The sequence below is a fragment of the Ahaetulla prasina genome, chromosome 10 (assembly GCF_028640845.1).
Source record: "Ahaetulla prasina isolate Xishuangbanna chromosome 10, ASM2864084v1, whole genome shotgun sequence".
Classification (NCBI taxonomy): domain Eukaryota; kingdom Metazoa; phylum Chordata; class Lepidosauria; order Squamata; family Colubridae; genus Ahaetulla; species Ahaetulla prasina.
Window position 1 is genome coordinate 856,414 of NC_080548.1, and position 24,478 is coordinate 880,891.

General features: G+C 43.6%; 1 protein-coding gene across 1 annotated transcript in view; it reads left to right on the forward strand.

Annotated features, from left to right (window-relative positions):
- The window catches only part of GRIK3 (glutamate ionotropic receptor kainate type subunit 3), a 376,315-nt gene that overhangs the window by 251,036 nt on the left and 100,801 nt on the right, over nucleotides 1–24,478 (forward strand). The window contains exons 6-7 of the mRNA XM_058195934.1: nucleotides 23,638–23,811; nucleotides 24,289–24,432. Coding sequence (XP_058051917.1) covers nucleotides 23,638–23,811; nucleotides 24,289–24,432 — 318 coding nt within the window. The remainder of the gene's footprint in view (nucleotides 1–23,637; nucleotides 23,812–24,288; nucleotides 24,433–24,478) is intronic.

Here is a 24,478-nt window from a genome sequence, read left to right on the forward strand (position 1 = left end):
TTTTAGTTGTAAAATAAATAACCACATCCCTCGGTACTCTATTTTGTCTTGCCCACCAAGAATTAACACGATAAATTCTTTCAATATTAATCTCAAAATCTTCCGACTCCACACCCTTTATCTGAGCAAAGACTTGCGTAAAAATCTCTTAAATTTTCCTTCCTATTTTGTTTCAAACCCCTCACCCTTATAGCATATTCCATTAATCTATATTGTAATATTACTCTTTCTTCATCTGCCCTATCTACCTTTGCCTGTATATCTTCCATCTTATTATCTAAGTTCCAATTGTTTTGATTTTTTTGAATTTCTTCTATTTTCCTTTGCAACTCTAAATTAGCTTTATTAATTTCTGCAAGATCATCCTCCATCTGAATACAAGAGCTCAATATTTGCGCAATTGCATCCTTTACCATTTTCATTTCCCTCTTCTGCTCTTCCACCACTTCCTTAAAATCCAACATCTCTTTCTCTATTTCATCAAATTTTTGATCTATTTCTAAAAAATGACTCTCCAAAAACTCCTGTAAAGAATTTCTTAATTCCTTTTTAATTTCTTCTTTTAATTTTTGAATCTGAGCTGAGGAAATTTCAAAGTTTTTAATGACTTTTGGCACTATTTGCTTAAAAGCCATTTTTTTAAAAAAAATATAGCTTAATAATGGACCAAGAAAAAGAAAAAAAAATTAAAAAAGAAAAATTCAAAAAACTTTTCTTCTAAATCACTATAATCCCAAAGAAGAAAAAATATAAATCATAAGATTCTCGTTTCTTCCATTTAGTCAGTATCTTCCTATATATCTTCTATTTCGACACTAGCTGTTAGTAAGCATTTCTTTAACTTTCGGTATGGCTCCGCTTAACTGCTAACTCCCTAGTCAGTAGAGCTGTCAGGACATCGTAAATCTGGGTCCGACAGCTTGGAATTCTCTCCTTCGGGCAAAGAAGGAGAGATGAGCATTCAGGTTGAAGTTGAGACACCCTAATAAGCTTCTAAGGCTTACGGGGAGTTCTCCTTCCATAGTCTGATAAGCTCCTGGCTGGGCGAGGCTTCTGCCTTTATGGCGGACAAACGAAGCGTCCAATTTCCATGGCTGGAGTTGATTTATGATGGACTGTAATGTGGACGGAGCAGAAACTGGAGTTTTAACACTTGTTTGTAAGAAGACTGCAAGCCCCTGAGGATATATTTGCTGCGAAGATAGGAGAGAAGAAAGCAAATGGCGGTTTTGTGGAATGTGTGTACTTTTTCAATCTTATTGGTATGATTTGAAATAGAAAAAGTATCTCTTTTTTTTTTTTGGTTTACATTTATACCCCGCCCTTCTCCGAAGACTCAGGGCGGCTTACAATGTATAAGGCAATAGTCTCATTCTATTTGTATATTTTTTACAAAGTCAACTTATTGCCCCCCCAACAATCTGGGTCCTCATTTTACCTACCTTATAAAGGGTGGAAGGCTGAGTCAACCTTGGGCCGGGCTCGAACCTGCAGTAATTGCAGGCTTTGTGTTCTAATAACAGGCTTCTCTATTGCCTGAGCTATCCCGACCCTTTGGCAGTATAGTCATTTTGACTGTCACAATTCTCCCCATGAAGGAAAGCTGCAGGTTTTTCCACCTATCCAAATCTCCTGTCATGTCCCACTCCTCCGCTGACGGCCGGGTCAGGGAAATCCGAATCAGGCCTGCCTCTGCAGCTCTGCCCAAAGTCCTAGCAAAGTCCTCAGAGCAGGCAGGAGACCAGTAAGTGACTTCAGCAAGATAAGTTCGACTTTGCTTTGCTCAGAGACTGCCAGAAAGCAGATCCTTTATATAGGCCATGGGGTTTGGCTCCATGACTCAGCACTCATTAAGGCCTGCCCCTCCCTTCCTTCTGTTGCCTCCGCCTATCCAGTCTTCTGATGCGAGGGTCACTCCAATCAGCTGTTGGTAATAAACCCTCCTCAGGCTCACATGCTGTGGAGGAGGGGGAGGGGTCTAGCTGCTCCGTTTGCCTGGGCATGGAGTCAGGGCTGGGGCCGGGAGGTGCTCCTTCTTCTGCAGTTTGTCTGGGCATGGAGCCAGGACTGGGGCTGGGAGGCATACATTCCTCCATGTTCGGGAGCAGATAAGAAGGCCCCGGCTGCTCTGAGGGCGGGCAAGACACAACATCTCCCTTGATTTGATCCACTGGTTTATTATAATTGTCCTCCTTTAAAGTAGTGCATCTTGCCATCAAATTAATACCTAGGTATCTCACTTTCTTTACTGTCTGTATTTTAATTTTCCCGATCAATTCTTTTTTTTTGCATTTTGCTCATTTTTTAGTCATATTTTTGACTAAAAGTTTAGTTTTTTCCTTGTTTACCTTCAAACCTGCAACTTCCCCATATTTGCCCAATACTTCCATTAGCCTCTCACCCAATTGTACAGGGTCTTCTAAAATGAACACAAGGTCGTCAGCAAATGCTTGCACCTTGAAAGTTTCCTTTCTTATTTCCAGACCTTTTATTTGATCATCTTTTTGGATGATTCTAGTAAATACTTCCAGGGATAGGACAAACAATAACGGTGATAGTGGGCATCTCTGTCTAGTTCTTTTTTGAATTTTAAAGCTTTGTGTCGTTTCACCATTAACAACTACTGGATGAAAAAAAAAACATAGCTATATATTTTTTATATATATCAGGTCAATTTTCAGTGCAGGCGGGCACTGTGTGGGTTGTGTTCTGGGCCTGAAGTGTTTCAGTGCACCACACAATTGATGAAAGGCACTCCAGGAATCAGGATATACATGAAGGGCACTCTTATGTGACACTGATGAAAGCTGATTTAAAGAAACAAAAAACAAACAGGTTATTCAATATTAATTAAAGTACAAGAAGTACAGTATTTTGTAGGAATATTAATGAAAGACGGCATTAAATCAGACAAGTCGAAAGTAAAGGCAGTTGCAGTTATGCCAAAACTGACATGCTAGAAACAAGCTTAGAAGTTCATGGGAAAAGTAAATAATGTCACAAAATTGAAGAATAGTTTGAGTGATGTTTTATTCCAGGAAAAAAGATACTGCAACAAGACACTCATTTCATGAATCCAATTTTTTTTTTAAAAAAAACCCCAATATGTTGGAATGCTACTTAGATTCAAATATTTTCATTTCTATCTCTGTGAAAGAAAGTTGATAGCGTAACCAATCACGAATCCTTGATTATCATCCTGCAGAGAGAACTAATTTATATCCAGAATAATGAGGTGAACTGTGATCCTAAAATCTAGGTAAGTAGCATAGAGCAGAACCACCCAGTGGGCTACCACATCTGTTCTGTCCCCCTCGCCTCAGTCCGAGCAATGACTTAATTAGCCGGCAACTATCAGCTTCTGGCAGCAAACTAGCAAGTGTCTGCCAAGTGTCTCGGTTATCTCTCTTGATGCCGATGAGTCAACCAGGAACAAACAGTACTTCAGCTCTAGTTAAGCAGTTGATTTGGTTGCCACGAAGTGGTACAGCAGCTCTTGCTGCTTTTATATCTTGTGGAGTGTGGCTCCATGACTCAGCACTTCCTAGGCCTGCCCCACCCTTGCTTCTGTTGTTTCCGCCTCTCCTGCCTACGAAACCTAGGGTCCAGCCAGGCCTGATTGCCATCAGCTGGGTCTGGAGGCGTGGCCTGGGGGGTGGAAGAGTCAGGGGACGGAGACCTCATTATCTCCTCCACCTGGCCTGCCTCTGGCTCCTGGAGCTGAGCCAGGGAAGCTGGTGCTCCAGAGGTAAGTCCTGATGGCCCTTCCCCCTCACTTTCTGAGTCACTTTCTGGCATGGAGCCCAGCTCGGGGGGGGCAGACACAATAACATCTGGCGACAAATCACACAGGCCACTAAAACGGGAGAAGTTCTTCAGGCAGTTTGTCAGGTGATTTGAGGGTATGCCGAGGATGCTGGAGGTTTCAGTTTCTCTTGTCTGAGCTGTCCAAATATAAAGGCTTTTTTGTCAACATCACCAGAAGACCTTACCTCACTCATTGCAGCCTACAAATTTAACTTGTCTGAATGATGTTAACATAGGGTTTGAGAAGTCCAAGTCATGTGCCAAAGACACTCTGCACCAGCTTATCAAGGACTCTTAATAAGATTTAAGTGTGAATTTCAAAACATAAGGTTTATCAGATATAGCTACCAATCCTTCAAAAAAGAGGAGTTTCTTTTGGCCTCATGGGAAAAGGTAGACATTGGCTTGTTCACACAACATGATAAATACCATGTTAGGATAAAGGGTTATTATTCAAAAGAAATTCAACTAGAGGATTTGTTAGTGTAAGCAACTATTCAGCACATCAAAACTGTGATTGTTAGTCCATTGCTCAAAAATGTCCCTCAATATGTTCAGTGCTAGGGTATTTTGCTTCATTCTGTACTTGTAATTCAAATTTATGTATTCTTCTCCTTTAATTGCAATCTTTACTTTCCTCTAATTCTCTCTAGTGCCCAATTTTTAAAATCTTAATATTATTATTTTAAATCAAAACAAAAGTATTTCCCATGGAAAGTTCTTAAACTTGTAGTTAAAACTTTCTTTTGCTAAGGACTGAAGAAAATTTCCCCACTGCTATCAAATTTGTCAATCCAAAGATTCCTACTGCTGAAAAACAGTTAAGAAGCATTTTCTAAAACTAATTAGAAATGGAAGTATGCAAATTTAGTGTCAAGTGCAGGAAATCAGAAGTCCAGACAGTTCAAATGAATATAAAGTTTTATTGCAAACTTATGTTCTGTAAAAAAATCTGAACAGTCGTGGCCAAAGCAAATTCGTGTAGATAAGAGTCAATGGAACTCAAAGTGGGTTGGATTTAGATCTCTCGTGGCCACAAAGGAACTTGATACTGATGTTGTTTTTGACCCGTCCCTCGGGCTCAGCCGAGTCATCTCCTACACCAGGTGTCTGCAACCTTAAACACTGAAAGAGCCATTTGGACCTGTTTCCCACAGGAAAAAAAAATACACTGGGAGCCACAAAACCTGGATGGATGTGGCCAACTTGACATCATTCACTCTCAGTCACTTGAACCCCCTAGCCACACCCACCCAGCCGGATATTAGGGCAGAGAACCAGGAACCACAAAACCCTTTTCTCTCTCCCCACTCTCTCCATCTCTGTCTCTGTCTCTCCCCCTCTCTCTATCTTCCCCTCTCTTTCCCCTCTCTCTGTATGTGTTCTATTTTCTCCCTCTATTTCCCCTGTCTCTCTTCCCCTCTCCCTCTGTTTCTCTCTATGTCTCTCTCTCCCTCTTCCTCTCTCCTTGTATCTCCCTCTCTCCCCCTCTTTATCTTCCCCTCTCTCCTCTGTGTGTGTGTGTCTCTCTCCCCTCCTTCTATGTATCTCTATCTCTCTCCTCTTCCTTTCTCCCCCTCTCTGTATCTCTCTCTCCCCCTTCCTCTCTTCCCCTCTCACTTTATCTATGTCTCTCTCTCTCCGCCTGCTCTCCCCCCTCTATAAATATATACTGTGTATATATATGTCTCTCTCTCTCTCTCTGTATGTGTGTGTATCTCTGTATCTCTCTGTGTGTGTCTGTGTCTCTTCTCACTCTCTCGGAAAGCTCAGCGAGCTCTCATTGGGGCTCTTCACTACTGATTTTCTTTCTTTCTTTCTTTTCTTTTTCTTTCTTTTTCTTTTTGGAAATCTGGGCTGGCTGAGGAACAAGCGCAAAGCACAGTGGAGGTTTTCCTTCCAATGACCCTCCTCCTCCTTCTCTTCTCACAACCCCCACCCCACCCCGCAAAGGCGTGCACAAGGCAGCCAGCTGCTCGCTTGAATAGGGTCTCCCCATTTGTGCACACACTCCTGGCCCCACCACAGCTGGCCAGAAAGGAGGAGGAGAAGGGTCACCTGAAGGGAATCCTCTGCTGTGCTTCGTGCTTGTTCCTCAGCCAGCCCGGATTTCCAAAAAGAAGAAAGAAAAGCAGTAGCGAAGAGCTCCAAGGAGAGCTCGCCAGCTTGGCCCAGCCTCGGCTTTCCTGACCCCCAGGGTAGGGGTGTGAGGTTTGGGGAGGCCAACCCCCTTTTCCCACTGCCCTGAGCTTCTTTTTTTTTTTTTCTAAAAAGTTTTATTTTTACAATCATATCAAATAATTCATCCAATGTACAGTTATATACAATTAGTCGGGCTTGTCCAGTCACCACCACCCTTTTTAACACTCTTCCCTCTTCTACCTTCTTTTACTTTCCAAACCTTCCTCTCCTTCTCTTATCTACATCCGCTCCTCCCTCCACCCTACACCTTCCTTCTCCCTCTACTATCCCTCTTCCTTCCTCTTCTCCTCTTTCCTACCTCCTACTCTCTCTTTTCTCCCTCCTCACCGTTCTAAAATGGTAACTATGCAGACCCGACCCTACATTAGTTATATTTCTTCAATAATCCCTGTACATTAACCATCACTCCATCTCTACCAAACCCCCAATTCCCTCCCCTTACCCCCACCCCCATCCCGACTTTCCAGAACAAAATGCAGGGTATCAAAACTAACAATCATAATCCAAAATAATTCCTAAATTATAATCTCTAGTCACACCACACTTAGTCACACTCTCAATTCCCCTCTCCTTCAAAAATATATCTAATACAAAATATTTCCTAAATTTACTCATATGCTATTCGATATTTTTTTATCTGATACTTATTTTGAATATAATCAATCCACATTTTCCATTCTAAAATATATTTTCTAGTGTATAGTCTTTCAAGTAAGCGGAGATTTTGTCATCTCTGCCAGATTTGATACTTTGAGTGTCCATTCTTCGATTGTAGGTAATTCTTCTTTCTTCCAATACTGAGCAATCAAAAGTCTTGACTGTTATTAAGTTCAAAATCAATTTAGTCTCTATAGCTGTATAGTCCATAATTATTCCTAGTAGAAAGAACTGCGGAGTAAACTTAATCTTCTTTTCAAAATATTCTGCATGATCCACCATACTTTAATCCAAAATGCTTTAACTTTTTACAAGTCCACCATATATGGTAATAAGTAGCATCTTCACAATCGCATCTCCAACATTTAGCAAGATCTAATATGTGTTTCTTGTAAACAGGTAATGTCATTTTAAATTGTTTCAAATAATGAAATACTTTCCTTCTCTTCTGTGAATTCAGGCCATTAACATTCCAAGATAATAGTTTAATTGCCATTATAAGGAAACTTTTGGAACACCAACCGCAGATCACATTTTACTTTAGGCCTTGCTCCCACTGTTTCCGTGTAGTAGTTGCCAGTTGTTGTTGTGCCTTCATCTCTTGTTCCTTGCGCTTAGCAGCAGCTCTTGTCAGCCTTTGTTCTTTTGAATCTAAACCCGTCGTAGGTATTTCCAACACTTGTAATAAATCTTCTTCCATCACAATCTGTTCTTGTACCTGCTTCACTTCTCTTCCTTCACTTCAGCCTCCTTCTAGCTTCCAATGGGGAAGACTTCCAACTTTAATACCTCAACATAAAATTCTCTTGCTTTTCCAACTATTGAAACGATGTACTTTCCTGCATAATATACTATTATACCAGTTGGAATATCCCATCTATATTCAATCTGATGTTTTTAAGTTCATTCACCAGGAAGGCAAATTCCTTCCTAGCCCTTAACATTTTGGTGGAATTTCCTTTAATATCAAAATATCTTGACCAGCAATCTGAATCTTCTCCCTTATATGAAGCTTGCAAAATCTGATTTCTCACTGTTCTGTTTGTAAAATAAATAACAACATCCCTTGGCAACTTTTTTGCCTTGCTATCCAAGAATTCACACGATATATTTTATCAATTTGATAAGCCACATCTGCTGGACAAGCTGCTAATATCTCAGCAAATACTTCAGAAAAAATTTCCCTTAAATTCTCTTCCTTATTTTCTTTCAAACCTCGAATTCTAAGAGCAAATTCCATATTTCTATATTGTATCAAAACTATTTCATCCTCTGTTTTTTCCATTTTACTTTGAAATTCATCCATTTTATTTTCTAATTTTAAATTATGTTGCTTATTTTCTTCAACCTCCTTTCCAATAAAATCACATTCGTTGCCAAACTTCGTACTGCCATTACAAATCCTTCTTTAACTTCTTTATTTCCCACTTGAATTTCTGATATCTGCTCTTTCATTTCAGACATCTCATCAGTTATTACTTTAAATTTTTCTTCTATAAAGCCTTTTAAGTTCTCTTGTAACGCCTCTAAATTCAATGTTCTAGTCTCTGCTGTATGAGCTGGAGAGGCACCAGCTGATAAAGTTCCAGAGCTCTTTGTTACAGTAGACTTTAATTGTTTGGCTGCCATCTTCTATAAAATTATTTATTTATTTATTTCCAACTTAATATTCACTTTAAATCTTCTTAACCTCTAAGAAACACAGTCTTTTAAAGCAGTATTAAAAAATCTCTCCTAGATTCTATCAGCAGGCAGCAAAGAGTTAAAAAGTAAAAGCAGCAAGTAACATGCAAATTACCAACTGCAGACGGCAAACGCTGAAAGTATCGCTTTCGCTTTCCACTCGTTAACTTGTTAACAATTCGCTTCCGGTTTGGCACCGTAGGTGATGGCGGTGATCTTTACGATCACCAACCTCTGGATTATGTGGAATCGCTAGGACAGCTTAAATCTGCTGTCCAGCGGTTCGGAAAACCCCCTCTTCGGGAGAAGGAGAAGGTGGTGAGCTGAGGGCAGAGGTTGAATTTCCTAAAGCCCTGAGAAAAAGGGGTTTGAAGGGTTAAGTTCCTCCAGTAACCAAAGTGCTCCAGATCCGAGGATTCTTCTGCTTTGGCGGAACCAATCACCACGACCAAACGCCGAGATTTATTTTGGACAATAAAGGATTATACCGGACAGAACGAAAGTGGGACAGTAAAAATGCACTATGGGCCCATCCTCCTTTCCATTGTAGCCACCTCCTGAATCCCATTCCCACCCCACCAGCCCTCATGTTAGCGAGGCCGACATCAATCAAGGCCGGGTCGGGGCAGTGTCTCAGAGCAGGGAGCATGTTGCACATCTTCCCAAGTGACCAAGGTATGCCCAGCACAACAAGGGTCGGAAAAAGCTCCAGCAAGTGTGAGGTATCGGAGAATCAGCCCTGGCTGCTTCTCCACACAAACACACCTGCCATCACCTTTACCTTCTCAGGCCAGGCGAAGAGTGACTGGGAGGGGAGGGCGAGGCCAGCCAGTGATGGGACAGGGAGCTGCAGCAGAGGGCCCAAAGAGCCACAAGCAGTTCCGCAGCCACAGGTTGCCGACACCCGTCCTACACTTAGTGGTAAGTTTGAGCAAGGTGGCTAATCCCTTGTCTCCCAAAGCTCTAAGCTCACCACTGTCATGTGCTCTGTTCATGAGGAGCAGCTGTCTGGAACATTTGTAGGTGATCTCAAGACCTCTCCTTTTTGGAGAGGAATTATTAAAGGTGGTCTACATGCCAACTGTTCATTCCACTTCAGTTGCCAGCTCGGCTTTTCAGAACTGTGTTCAGTTTGCCATTTCTTCCTCTGAAAGCCATTAATTTTAATATAAATAGAGACACCTATCTCTATGGAGAGGATGTATCTAAAAGATAATATGGAAGAGGAACACCTGACAAGATTGAGACTGAATTGAAAGTGCATTTAGAAAGAAATAAAAATAAAAAGTCAAGGTTAAACTATTTATTTATTTATTTATTTATTTAATCATATTTTTATACCGCCCTATCTCCCAGGGGACTCAGGGCGGTTTACAGCCAAGTAGAACATACATATAAGTACAAGTTAAAACCCCAATTTAAAAAACTTATTAAATACGGCCGAATATTAAAACCACAATAAAATAATAAAACTCCATTAAAACCAAATTTAAAATTTAAAATTCTAGTCCAGTCCTGCGCAGATAAATAGATGTGTTGGCAAAGGTTCAAGGTCAGGAAGTTGGCGAAGTCCTGGGGAAGTTCTGCCCAGAGGTGGGAGCCCCCACAGAAAAGGCTCTTCCTGGGCCGCCAGCCGACACTGCCTGGCTGACGGCACCCTGAGGAGTCCCTCCTGTGAGAGCGCACGGTCGGTGGGAGGCAATCGTGGCAGTAGAGGGTCCTAAGTAACCCGGCCCAATGCCATGGAGCGCTTTAAGATAGTTAAAACCTTGAAGCGCACCCAAAGGCCACAGGTAGCCAGTGCAGTCTGCGCAGGAGAGGTGTCACATGGGAGCCACGAGGCTCCTCTATCACCCGCGCAGCCACATTCTGACCAACTGAGCCTCCGGTGCTCTTCAAGGGAGCCCCATGTAGAGAGCATTGCAGTAATCCAGACGAGATGTCACGAGGCATGAGTGACCGTGCATAGGCATCCCGTTCAGAAAGGGGCGAACTCGAACCAGGCGAACCTGGTAAAGCTCTCCTGAGACGGCCAAATGATCTTCAAAAGACAGCCGTCCATCCAGGAGAACACCCAAGTTCGCACCCTCTCCATTGGGGCCAATGACTCAACAGTCAGCTGGCTGCAGCTGACTGTACCGGGTGCCGCATCCACAGCCACTCTGTCTTGGAGGGATTGAGCTTGAGCCTGTTTCTCCCCATCCAGACCTGTACGGCTTCCAAACACCGGGACAGCACTCGATAGCTTCGCTGGGTGGCCCGGTGTGGAAAAGTACAGCTGAGTATCATCAGCGACAGTTGGTACCTCACACCAAAACCACTGATGATCTCACCCAGCGGCTTCATATAGATGTTGAACAGGAGGGTGAGAGAATCGACCCTGCACCCCACAAGTGAGGCGCCCGGGCCCACCTCTGCCTCCCGTCAACACCGTCTGCGACCGATCAGAGAGATAGGAGGAGAACCACCGATAAACGGTGCCTCCCACTCCCAATCCCTCCAACCGGTGCAGCAAGATACCATGGTTGATGGTATCAAACGCCGCTGAGAGGTCTAATAGGACCAAGGCAGAGGAATAACCCCTATCCCTGGCCCTCCAGAGATCATCAACCTACGCGACCAAAGCTGTCTCAGTGCTGTAACCGGGCCGGAAGCCGGACTGGAACGGGTCTAGATAGACAGTTTCATCCAGGTACCGAGGTAATTGACATGCCACCACACTCCCTACAACCTTCGCTGCAAAGTGAAGGTTGGAGACCGGACGATAATTACTTAATACAGCTGGGTCCAGGGAAGGCTTCTTGAGGAGAGGTCTCACCACCGCCTCTTTCAAGGCGGCTGGAAAGATCCCCTCCAACAAGGAAGCATTCGTAATCCCCTGGAGCCAGCCTCGTGTCACCTCCTGCGTGGCCAGTACCAACCAGGAGGGGCACGGGTCCAGTAAACATGTGGTGGCATTCAATCTCCCCAGCAACCTGTCCATGTCCTCGGGAGCCACAGGGTCAAACTCATCCCAAACAGTCTCAACAAGACAGCCCTCCAACATCTCACCTGGATCCACGCAATTTTGATCCAGACCATCCCGAAGCTGAACGATTTTATCGTATAGATAACCACTGAACTCCTCGGCACATCCCTGCAACGGGTCATCCCGCTCTCCCTGTTGAAGGAGAGAGCGGGTCACCCAAAACAGGGCGGCCGGGCGGTTATCTGCCGACGCAATGAGGGAGGAGACGTAGCAATGTTTCGCTTCCCTCAAAGCCACTAGGTAGGTCCTATTATATGACCTAACTAGTGTCCGATCAGCCTCCGAACGACTGGACCTCCAAGAACTCTCTAGGCGTCTTCTCCAGCGTTTCATCTCCCTCAGCTCCTCGGAGAACCAAGGAGCTGGTTGAGATCTGCGCCAGGTCATAGGCCGCAAAGGCACGACACAGTCTAAAGCCCCAGTCGCAGCCAGTTCCCAGGCCGCGACTAGTTCCTCAGCCGTGCCGTGGGCCAGACCCTCAGGGAACGGCCCAAGCTCCATCTGGAACCTCTCCGGGTCCATCAGGCGCCTGGGACGGAACTAGCGTATTGGTTCCGTCTCCCTGCGGTGTTGAGTGGTGGTCAAAAAGTCCAGGCGAAGGAGAGAGTGATCTGACCATGACAAAGGTTCAGTGACTAAATCCCTCAAGTCCAGATCCTTCAACCACTGACCAGAGATAAAAATCAAATCCAGCGTGCCTCCCCCAATGTGAGTAGGGCCATCAACTACTTGGGTCAGGTCCAACGCCGTCATGGAAGCCAGGAACTCCCGAGCTGCTGTCGACGACATGCCGGTCGATGGCAAGTTAAAGTCCCCCATGACAATAAGTCTGGGGGTCTCAACTGCCACTCCAGAAGCACCTCCAGGAGCTTGGGCAGGGCAGCTGTCACGCACCAAGGAGCCAGGTACGTGACAAACAAGCCCATCTGACACCTATGGCCCCACCTCACAAAGAGGGATTCACAACCGGCAATCTGAGGTACAGTGGTCTCCCTCGGCTCTAGACTCTCCTTAATAACAACCACCACCACCCCACCCCTACCCTGGGCCCTCGGCTGATGGAATGCCCGGAAACCCGGTGGGCACATTTCAACAAGGGGCACGCCCCCTTCTGTGCCCAACCAGGTTTCCGTAACGCTCATAAGGTCCGCAGAACCCTCCTGGATAAGATCATATATTAGGGGGGCCTTGTTAACGACGGACTGTGCGTTGCACAACATCAGCCGGAGGCCCAGGCTCTGAGGGTCTTGACCATCTGGGGAACGGGAGAAGTCTGAGGGATCGGGGTGCGCAATTGCCTTCAAACATCGAGCACGCGCCCCCGAAAAATGATATGAGCCCTCACTTCCGCCATATCTGCCCCTCCCACTTACCATACAAATAGGACCACCCTCACCAGAAGGAGCGCAATCCTCCCCCGTAACCTTCGAACCTGTTAAATGGACGCCGCAAGCACACGCAGGAACTGCCCCCCCGACGGGCTACCCCCAGCACCCGCCCTTGCCCTCCCACCCCTTAAAAACTCCCTATCTAAAAAACCCCAAAGGCTCTTCCTCGACGCATGCCACCTCTGTGGGTCCCAAGACCCGTCATTGAGGCCGGCCCTCGGTAATAAAGCGGGCCACTCCTGCGAGGCAGGGGCACCTCGCAGGCGCAAGAGTTCCTGTACCGAATATCGCATAAATATCATATAAATATCGCGTAACTAGAAGATAGAAGTCGACGAGAGGTGATACTGTCCCAGGATGGCAGAATATTACACAATAGTTCCTCAAATGGATACCCATTATCTGATGGCTCTTCAAATGGTGGCTGGCACATGATGACAAATAATATAAAGATGGAAAAAGATGGAAAAGTAGCTCAATCCTAAAATCCATTAAAAATGAGGTAGGTGGTTCTTCTATCACTGCCATCGGTGTCTACAGTTGTTTCTGGATAAGTCCCCCGGCAGATCGCAAACCGGTCTCCAAACCTCTTCCACAGCAGTTCCAAGGGAACAATCATAGCCAAAGAATCCCAAAAGGCCATGTAAAGTGCCGATGACATTGCACATTGTAATAATGGGAAGAAGCAGGCCAACATAGGCCAGGACGCCTCCAATGCCCACCGCACCACTCCCCTCTGCCACGATGGTCCAAGGCTAAAGATCTCTCCAGGCAAGCCCCTCGCTCCAAGAAATCCAGATCCTGTCCAAAGGCCTGACCACTCCACAGGGCCAGGCCTTTTCCAAAAGCCAGGCCAGGCACCTCTGGAGAGGGCCGGCACGTTGTAAAATGCCGCAGATTCCAAACGCGGCGAGGAGTGGAACAAAACATCCTAGAAGAGAGTCTCATACAGGGAGGGCTGTGGGGGAGCCAGAAACAACCCTCAACCCCCATCGCCACTCAAAACAAGGCCGGGGGGAGGTCGAAACACCGTAGCTCTTCCATTGCGGGAAAAAGCAGAACAACAAGCCGCGGCCTCATCTGTCAGCAACAAACGACGAGCTGCGGCCTCACCTCGTGCCCAGGGAGATGGCCGCCGTCCGCCCCTCGCCGTCCCGGCCTCGTTCTCAGCAGCCGTGAGTCCGAGAAGGCCCGCAGACCTCTCCCACGGCTGCCGAGGAGATGGTACAGCGGGCCGGGGGGCGCAAGCAGCTCGGCTTGCCGCCTGGACACCGCCATCCAACGCAGAACATCCCGTCGGCGGCTCCGATCTTCTAGCGAGCCGCCATCTTGCGCATGCGCAGAGCCTGAATTAGAAATGTCATTATCTCTGGTAACCCCTTAATGGGTTTTTGCTGACATGAAATGATTGCTTGTACACTGCAGTCTTCACATCCCTAGAGAAGACCAAAGAGGCTTTTGGTGGGTCATCTCTTGGCTTTGCCAGTTGAGAATCTGAGGGTAGATTCTGGGTGAGATGGAATCGGCCAAGCAGAGATGGACCAATTCTTATTGATTTATTGAACCCAAAGCGACAGAAGAGTAATTCGTATTCTTTTATTCTAGGTGCCATTCCTGGGCATAGTGAGGCCCACAGGCTGTTGCGATGTGAGCCCTGCCCTTTGGTAGTTGTGGTGTTGTGATGTCAGTTTAATAGTGGCAGAGTTTGGATCGCCATGTCAGGATGCCCTCAGTTACCTCATAGATGCCTGTACTGGAACAGGGGACATTTGTGGATCTAATCCAGACAATCATTCTATTTGGAATCCTCTCTCCAGGTCAGTCCCGTTGCTGACCTTTTAGCCGAGCCAAAGCCACCTTTTCCACCTGAAAAGCTGCCTTATCCAGACAGCAGGAAGGAAAGCCCAGAATGCATTCAGCAGGGATCAGGCTTGTGCATCCAGGCAAAGCCAGAAGCCTGCTGGACCCTTCACCAGACTTTGCAGAGAGCCTCCTATCCACACAGAGCAGCGGGAAGGGAGGCAGGCAGGCAGGCAGGGTGGGTTTATATCTGAACTCTAATTGTACTGAAAATACAGGGGTTTAACCCCCTAATGAGGTATTTAACTTCTATTGATTCTTTTTAAATAAAACTTGATGTGCATCATTATGGTTTAAGAATGAAAGTTTCTCCCAGATTATTGTATAAATTCATGATTATTTGTTTCTGTAGTGTTTGGGGCACCACATTGCAGCATCCCAAGTCAAAGACAGAGTAAAGTTTGGATTGCACCTGATACATCTTACTTGGAACAGCCTTCAGAATTATTTTAATTTTTCACAATCTTGCAGCTCTGCATGGAGTTGAAAAAATTACAAATCCACAATACAAATAATAAATGAAAATAGAATACTTGAGTTATAACCAACAATCCACAGCCTTCCTGAAGCAATATTATCTAGCTATCAGCAATATTAGAAACAAGATGAAGTTAAATGGGAGAAAATCTCTTTAAGCCTTCCTTCATCACGCACACTTAAGAGGGATATCAAGATATCTCTCCTGTCTTCTGCTTGCTGAGTAAAGGACCAAATTTTCTAAGCTTTTGTTATAAAAAGTCTGCCAGCTAAAAGGAAGGTCCTTGTGTGGAGTATCTTTTCCATTAGTCTTTCATCCCAAGGCTACCATATTGCTTGAGGACTTCTATTTAACAATTTAAATTGTATTTTTGTGGTGTAACATAGTCTGGGTTTCTAAGCGGGAGGGGCTGCTTTGCAGAGGGCAAAGAGGTGGCAGAGCTTGGAATGGCTGAGAGGCAGGAAGAGGGCGAAAGCAGCCCCTCCCTGACAGTTCACAGAGTATATCTATAGGTATGCAAATACAGGTAGTCCTCGACTTATGACCACAATTGAGACCAGAAAGGTGAGAAATTTGTTAACTGAATTTTGTCCCATTTTACAACTTTTCTTGCCACTTTTGTTAAGTGAATCACTGCAGCAGTTGTTAAATTAGTAACACGGCTGTTAAATCAATCTGGCTTCCCCATTGACTTTGCTTGTCAGAAGCAAAAGATGGTCACAAGACCCTGGGACACTGCAACCATCATAAATATGAACCAGTTGTCAAGCATCCAAATTAAATCTCGTGACCACAGGGATGCTGGTTATAAGTGTGAAAAATGGTCATGTCATTTTTTTCAATGGCATTGTAACTTTGAACGGTCACTAAACAAACTGTTGTATGTCAAGGACTACCTGTACTTCCTTGAGTCTGACAAGATACTGGCTACAGGTAAAGAACCATAAGGCAAATCACTCAGAAGTGATCCCACGTGTCCTTCTTGGGGCCTGAGCGTTTTAGGGCAAATTGCTGAGGTTGTGATGCCAAGGTGATATTTCTTTATTCGTGTCACAAGCAAATTATAGACGTATAACGTTTAACACCAAGCCAGTAAAATAATGCCAAGCGGCTGAAAAAAGGGAAATCCTATTTAAGAAGGTGGTTGTTTCTGCACCCATAAAATCTGAGAACCTCTTTCTTAGGGAAGTAATCCAGGTGTTTTAATTTATGTTGACATCGTGCAGCTTTTTAAAGGATGCCCAGCCCCACTTTGCTTCCACGATCTACCCACTAGATATTTCTCATTTCAAATGACTAGCTTGACAAATGTTGCCTGATCTGGGGGACTTGCCTGGTGGTGTTGCAGGGGAAATCCAGTGCAACCCTTTGGGAACTTTCAGGAGGAGAGGAACAGACTGTCTTCAGAGCTGCAAGACTTGAAGCCGGGACTGAAGAAAGCAGCAGCTTTTGGTGGGCTGAGAAAGAAAAAGGCAGGATAAATGGGGTCATAAAATGCAACATGAACTTTTGGTACATGCCTTTTAATCAACCAATGTATTTAATGGGGTTAAGGTTTTAAATCATAGCACATAAAGTGAGAAAAGTGATGGGAATATTATTATACGTAAATAAAGAATGTAATAAAACAGATTTTTTAAATGATAACAAAAGCGAGATGCACATAATGAGCGTGACAGTGAATCTTAACCGCCCCCCCCAAATCCCCTTGTGGCTCTCACATGATAAGGGGAGCTTTCCTTGTCTGAAAATGATAGCTTGTAATTATTAATTACTTTAATTACTGATGGTAATCAAGGTTTTGATTTTATATTTGTTTATCATATTTATATTGCCGCCTATCTCACAGACCATGATTCTGGGTGGTTTGCAATAAAAACCCCCTCTAAAATGGCAATATAAAAACCAATTAAAATAATATATGATTAAAAGGCAAGGGTAGAGCATCAGATCTTACAGAAAATGGAGCCATCTCATTAACTCACCAGTCCCTTGAGACCCCAAATGTGCCTGATGACACAACACAACCAGGTCTTGAGAGGTTTGCAGAAAATTAAAAGCACCTATAAAATATGGAACTTGGAGCATGTAACCTATGAGTTTATACAGCACAGTTATTTACAAACAACACAATAACCAGCTCCTGTTATTTCACAGCTGGCTTGGGATGCCTGTTGTGCAAAAGACTCAGTGGGCAGGTGCAAAATCCCCTCTGACAGCTTCTGCCAGATTCACAGTCAGTTTGCAGTACAGTGACCCAGTGGACTTATATTGCATCCAATAATCTGCAACTTTTTTTTTTTTTTATTCTTTGAATTGTCAGGAAGAAGGAGACTGGTTTCTGCTCCCCTGGTTCTTTGCTCGAATGAATCAGTCTGGTTGTACCTGTGAATTTCAGGTCTTTCTTTGTCCATATTCCTCCCTCATCAGTTGCCCACCTCTTGTTGTATTCATACAACTTATTAACCAGGCCACTTAACTGAAGAACACACTTGGAAGAGTTCCTTCTTTCTTCCCTGTGGGCCCAGTTGTTTTTTCTCTTCATCAGGCAGAGTAACTGCCATTTAGAACTTAGAATAACAGGGTTGGAAGGGATCATGGAGGTCTTCTAGTCCAACCACCTGCTAGAGCAGGAGACCCTATACCATTCTGGATAAAATGCAGTCCATCCCTCCTTGAAAATCTCCATTGAGGGAGCATCCACAATTTCTGGAGGCAATCCATTCCACTGATTCTAATTCTCAGGAAATTTCTCTTTAAATCCCATCTCTGTTTGAAAGTTTCCGTTCTGTTACTTATTGTTCTGCCCTCATGTACTTTGGATAATAGATTGACCTCTCTTCTCTGTGACAGACTCTCAAAAGTAAAAGACTGTTACCCCTCATCCTTCTCTTTGCTAAAGTAGATATACCAGTTTTGGCAACCTTTCATCATATGGCTTAGCCTCTAGTCTCCTAATCATCTTTGATGCTCTTTGCTGGAGTCGTTCTAGAGTCTCAACATCTTTTTGTATCATGGTGATTAGAACTGGACAGAGTATTATAAGGGTCGTCACACAAGAGCAGTGTAAAGTGGTACTAACACTAACATGTAATCTTGATTTTATCCCTCTGTTGTTGTAGCCTAGAACTGTGTTGGCTTTTTTGGCAGCTGCAACACACTGCTGGCTCATATTTAAGTGATAGTCACCTAGGTTCCTCTCAGAGTGACTGCTAGTGAATCAGGTATCACCTGTTCTAAACCTGTATCTTTGGCTTTCCTTGGCTACGTGCGGGATGTTATTTTTTTCAGTCAACTGCATCTAGTTGGATAGGGCTCAATGCTCAGGTCTATCAAGTCCTTCTGTATCTTGAGTCTATCTTCTAAAGTGTTGGCTATTCACCCCAGCTTGGTGTTGTCTGTGAATTTGATGAGTTCCCCTTCTATTCTGCTGTTGATCAGTTAGTTGCAAATCCATCTAGTAGTGATGCTGTCTCTCCCACATGGTTCTATATTACCAAGAAGCAAGTTGTGGTCTACTTTGTCAAATGCCTTACTGAAGTCCAAACATTGTCAAGGAATGCAGTAACGTTTGTCTGACAATTGTTTGTCTTTTTTTTTTATTGACAAACCCATATTGGCTTTTAGTAATAGCTTTGCTTGTTTCTATAGATCCAACCTAGATGCAAGGAGAAAATTTCTGACAGTGAGAACAATTAATCAATGGAATAGCTTGACTTCTGGGTACTCCATTGCTAGAAATTGTCAGAAACAGACTGGACAACCACTTGACTGGGATGATATAAGGTCTCCTGCCTTGAGCAAGGGGTTAGATTAGAAGACCTCCTTTCCAATCCTATGTTTCTATGTTCTAGGTGCTTGCAGATCCATTGCTTGATTATCTTTTACAGGATTTTCTAGTCGTTGACTGGTCTATGATTTCCTGGTTCCGTTTTTTCCCCTTTTTGAAGATGTGAACCACACCAGCACTTTTGTAGTCCTCTGGTAGTTTCAGGATGGAAGGGAAGGGAAGGGACCTTTGAGGTCTTCCAGTCCATCCCCTGCTCAAGCAGGAGAACCTATACTATTTCAGATAAGTGGCTGTCTAGCTTCTTCTTAAAAACCTCCAGTGATGGAGTGCCCACAATTTCTGAAGGCAAGCTGTTCCACCAGTTAATTGTCCTCACTGTTAGGAAGTTTCTCCTTAATTCCATGTTGCTTCTCTCTTTGACTAGTTTCCAACCATTGTTTCTTGTCCTGCCCTCTAGTGCTTTGTAGAATAATTTGACCCCTTCTTCTTTGTGGCAGCCCCTCAAATACTAGACTCCTGCTATAATGTCACTCCTAATTCTTTTTTTTTTATACTAGCCAAACCCAAAACCTGCAGCCATTCATATGTTTTAGTCTCCAGGCCTTTGATCATATCTTCTTTGAACTTTTTCCAAGATCTCAACATCTTTTTTGTAGTATGGTGACCAAAATTGGTTGCGGTATTCCAGGTGTGACCTTACTAGGTTTTATAAAGTTTTATTTTTATAAAGGTTTTATAAAAAATCAGGATCTTTGAAAGATATAGTTCAGTAGCTCTGAGATCCCATTTGTTAGCTCTTTCAGAGTGACTAGACTTGTCTATAGACCCTTAACTGTTTCCTCTAGACTCTTTAACTTTTTCCTCAAGTAATTCAATTAGTTTATATTTGGTACAAATATAATTTGGATCTTCTATGGGGATGAATATATACATGACACATTTTTTGCAAATCACGTGTTTTTTCCACATGGTTATGTGTTTTCCATGATTATGTTATTCTTCTTGTAAATGTTCCCAGTAATTCTAATGCAGGGTCCTTTCTTTCTTTTAAAATAGGTTTTATTTTTTTAGCAGTATTTTGTAAAGTTACAGAAAAAATAAATAGTGTAAATTCTCAATAGCTCTAAAACAAGGATCTTCTTTTTTCTTAGCAGTATTTCTAATATTGCCTAATGTTGTGCAATTTATTTATTTATTTATTTATTTATTTTGTCACACAGTATATATAAGCGTAAGCATGAAATAACTATACAATATATAAGTATAAATATAAGTATGAGTATGTAATAACTAAATTAATTGGATATAACGAAAGAAAACAATAGGACAGGAACGGTAGGCACTCTTGTGCTTTTATGCACGCCCCTTATAGACCTCTTAGGAATGGGGTGAGGTCAATAGTAGACAGTTTTTGGTTGAAGATTTTGGGATTTTGGGAAGAGACCACAGAGTCAGGTAGTGTATTCCAGGCGTTAACAACGCTGTTACTGAAGTCATATTTTCTGCAATCAAGATTGGAGCGGTTAACATTAAGCTTAAATCTATTGTGTGCTCGTGTATTGTTGCAATTGAAGCTGAAGTAGTCTTTGACCGGAAGGACATTGTAATAGATGATTCTATGAGTTAAACTCAAGTCATGTTGAAGGCGGTGTAGTTCTAAATTTTCTAAACCCAAGATTTCAAGTCTGGTAGCATAAGGTATTTTGTTGTATTCAGAGGAGTGGAGAACTCTTCTTGTACAATATTTCTGGACACGTTCAATTGTATTGATGTCAGAAATGTGGTATGGGTTCCAAACAGTCGAGCTGTATTGAATTGAATTGAATTGATCTAGCAAATGTTTTATATGCTAGATGTAAATGCTATAAAATGTAAATTTTATATTTACATTTATAAAATTTATAAAATGTAAATTTTATATGCTAGATATAAAATGTTTTATATTAGCCTTTGGGTTTCTTCTTTGTTTAAAAACTTCAAAGATTTACAATGTATTTTTTAAAAAAATTGAATAATTTCCCCTTTTTTGTTTTAATTTTCTTTAATTATAAAAATTCAAAAAACTATTTTTAAAAAAATTAAAAATTTAATTAAAATTATATTTTTGTAAATTAAAGTTGGATTCTAACCTGCTGAAGTTAAAGTTAGTCCTGAATTCAAATATTTTTGAAGTGAAACAGTTTATACTCCTCAGCTCCCTCTTGTGACTAGTGTTGAAATGATATTTTGTACTCCGCAGTGGGAAGAAGAAAAAAAAAGAAAAAACTCATAGAGAAAAATGAAGAGAGAGAAATACATACACACAGAGAGAACATCGAATAATACAGTTGAAAGGGACCGTCTTCTAGTCTTTGCCTATGGCAAGAGACCCTTGATCATTTCCGACAAATGGTTGTCCAGTCTCTACTGGAATGAGAATAATCACAATTAACATAAAAGTATAGACAAATAGTAAATTGCCTTCTCTTCCTTGTTCCTTTGCTTCTTAGTGTCTCATTGTAACTGCTGCCACTCTCAGCTGTCATGCTGCACATCCCGCTGTCTTACCAAGGCCATTCTTTCTCCCTCTCTACCTTTTTTCTTTCCTTTGCTTTTTTTTTTAAGTTTCCTAACTTCATTTTGTCTTTACTCTTCCTCCTCTTTCTTACCCTCCACTCTGAATGCCTTGTTCCATCTGCTGCTGCTGGCCTGCAGAAAGCATCTCATTACTGCCCTTGGCAGTGGTGGATTTCTTTCGGTTCGCCCTGGTTCGGGTGAACCGGTAGTGGCGGCGGCAGGAGGCTCTGCCCACCTGCTCAGATGTCATCATGGATGTTTGTGCATGTGCAGAAGTGCCATGAGTGAGCAAAGCGAGTGCACACATGCACACGCTCACAGTTCCGAACCAGTAGTGAAGGTAAGTGAAAACCACTACTGGCCCTCGGTAAACGTCTTATGTTGCTACCACTATTGCCACTGGTTGCACCAACTACCCACTTCTGGTGTTCTGCTGCTGCCACTTACCACCACCATCCCAGCACTGAGGCTGGCTTCCTCTGTGGCTTCCAAACCCCGGTTGGAAGCCGCTGGAAGCGAAGAAGAGGCCGGTCAGGCCAGCCACCTGCTGCCGAGTCTTCCCGCTCTATGATTCCAGGTCCATGTGGCTGCCCCAGGTCCCAGAAGACCCGGCAGCTGGCAGCTGGCCCGACCAGCCTCTTCTCTGCTTCCAGCCAGGGTTTGGAAGTCACAGAGGAAGCCAGCCTCAGTGCTGGGATGGCGGCAGCATGGACTCCTCAAGGACCTGGTGCTCACCGACTTTGCCCACATCGTGATCCTGGGATACCGTTCGGTTGGTGAGTGGCACTCTGCCTGGCCAGGGGGGGAGGTGTCCACTGGGTGGGCACTGTGGCAAGAGGTGCCAGGCAGCAGCTCTCTTGCGAGCAGGCTCCCAAAGAGCCGGGCATAGGGACATGAGGACGCAGGCACGGCCTCAGGCGAACAGCTGACGAGTGGCTGTGTTGCGCTACCGCAGCAGTGCAACACAGCAACAACAATGAGCAGCCCCAAAATAATAAGACCCCCAATAATAAGGCCAAGCCCTTATTTTGGGGTTCAAAAAGAATAAGAGCCTGTCTTATTTTTGGGGAAACACGGTAATATTCATATTTTATTGTGTTATTTTTAATCTAGGCTTAATGTTAATATGTATGTTAAAATTAATCTAGGCATAATGCAAGCCCACATATGATATGCCATGCGCTAAATCAGTGGTAGTCAACTTGGTCCCTAACACCCACTAGCGGGTGTTCCAGGTTTCATGGTGGGCAGTAGGGGTTTTGTCCGATACTGAAGCATTTTCTTTTTTTTAATTTAATTGATTTTTTAAAAAATTTTCATAGCATTACTTAAAAACATTTTCATTAGGGTTTTCATAAAATTCCCCGTGACAATTTAAATTTCTGAAAATATACTATTTGTATTGCCCGCACGTGGATTTAGTTCATGTTACGTAAGTGAAACTAAATGGCGCTATAGTGCGACTGCAAACAAAAGAGCCTCATCCCAGAATAGCTCGCACATCTCCCCCCACACTACCCACTATAACAGACAAGCAGAACTGGTAGCCGGCGCCCCCCCCCTCCCAAACCTAATCCATGATGTGCAAGAGGCATGCGCAGATGACGATACACGGTGCATTACTGTGGAACCGGTGGGTGGTTAGAAAATTTTACTACTAACAGAGATACAAAAGTGGGCGGTAGGTATAAAAAGGTTAACTACCCCTGATCTAAATAAATAAGGCACATATGGATAGGATTATTTCCAAGGCTAGAAGTTCACTGCTGTGTCTCAGGCACCCAAGAGAAGACTTACTTTTCCACATATTTTGGCATTTCACACAGTTTTTGATTCCTGCAAATGCTAATAGCAACCAGGCTTAATATCAGAGTTTCCCATTCATTGATTTTTCTTTCAAACATTTTATCTTTTCTCCTTATGCTCAATTAATCATCATAATTAACTGATTCTTGGCTGAGATATGCTTCCCAATTGGAACCAATACTGATTTCTGCACCTAAATTTTAAGGTTGTTTACTTAGGCAAAGCATTTGCGAATTCCCCAAAAAAGCTGAATTTCAGAAATTTGGGTGACATTTCTCAGCAACCTTTCTTTTTTCTCTTACTTTGCAACAGTTTTTACATTCAGTCATGCCAAAAGAAGAGCAGGAAGAGGGCTGAGATGAAGGGTTCTTTTTCCCAACAGGATCTGTATGCACTCGATCTTGAGCAATATCGCTACTCTGGAGTAAACCTGACCGGCTTCCGCATCTTGAACGTGGATAATCCTCATGTGTCTGCCATAATTGATAAGTGGTCCATGGAGAGGTTACAGACGGTCCCCAAACCTGAACCTGGATTGATTGCAGGGGTCATGATGGTACGACGGTCACTTTGAACTCCTGGTGGTTTCCTGCTGGTGTGTAATCAGAAAAGGTTTGCAGCTCATTTGGCTTGTGCCAGGCTGTGCCAAAAGTTCACATCACCCTTTTCTTTTGTCAGAAGAGGAGTTTAACAACTTGCATCTTCAGGCTGAACTACACATTACATCTGAATGGGTAAAATAACCTCCTGCCCCCTTCTTCCAGAGGGCAAGAATCCTAGGAGGAGGAACTCTTTGAAGCAAAGAGGCTGCAGCAGAAGGGAGTTTTTCTCCTAATACTATCCTGGATTCAGGATTGATTCCTGGAAGCCTGGGTGCATGGCAAGTCAGCCAGTGCCCGGCTTTTAGGCTAGAAGCAGTGGCTCCTCACAGTGGGCTTAGCTATAGACTCAAGAGAACATTTGGGGGGCAGGGAGGATTGTTCTTAGAGTGGCTGCATGTGGTCAAAACAATTACTGTCCGCCTTCATTTTAGACAGACGCTGCCCTGTTGTATGATGCCGTCCACATAGTCTCTGTGTGTTACCAACGGGCCCCTCAGATGACGGTCAACTCTCTTCAATGCCATCGACACAAAGCCTGGCGATTTGGTGGGCGCTTTATGAATTTTATCAAAGAGGTAAGAAGAGCCCTAGACTCAGATAGATATTGCTCAGGAGGCAGTC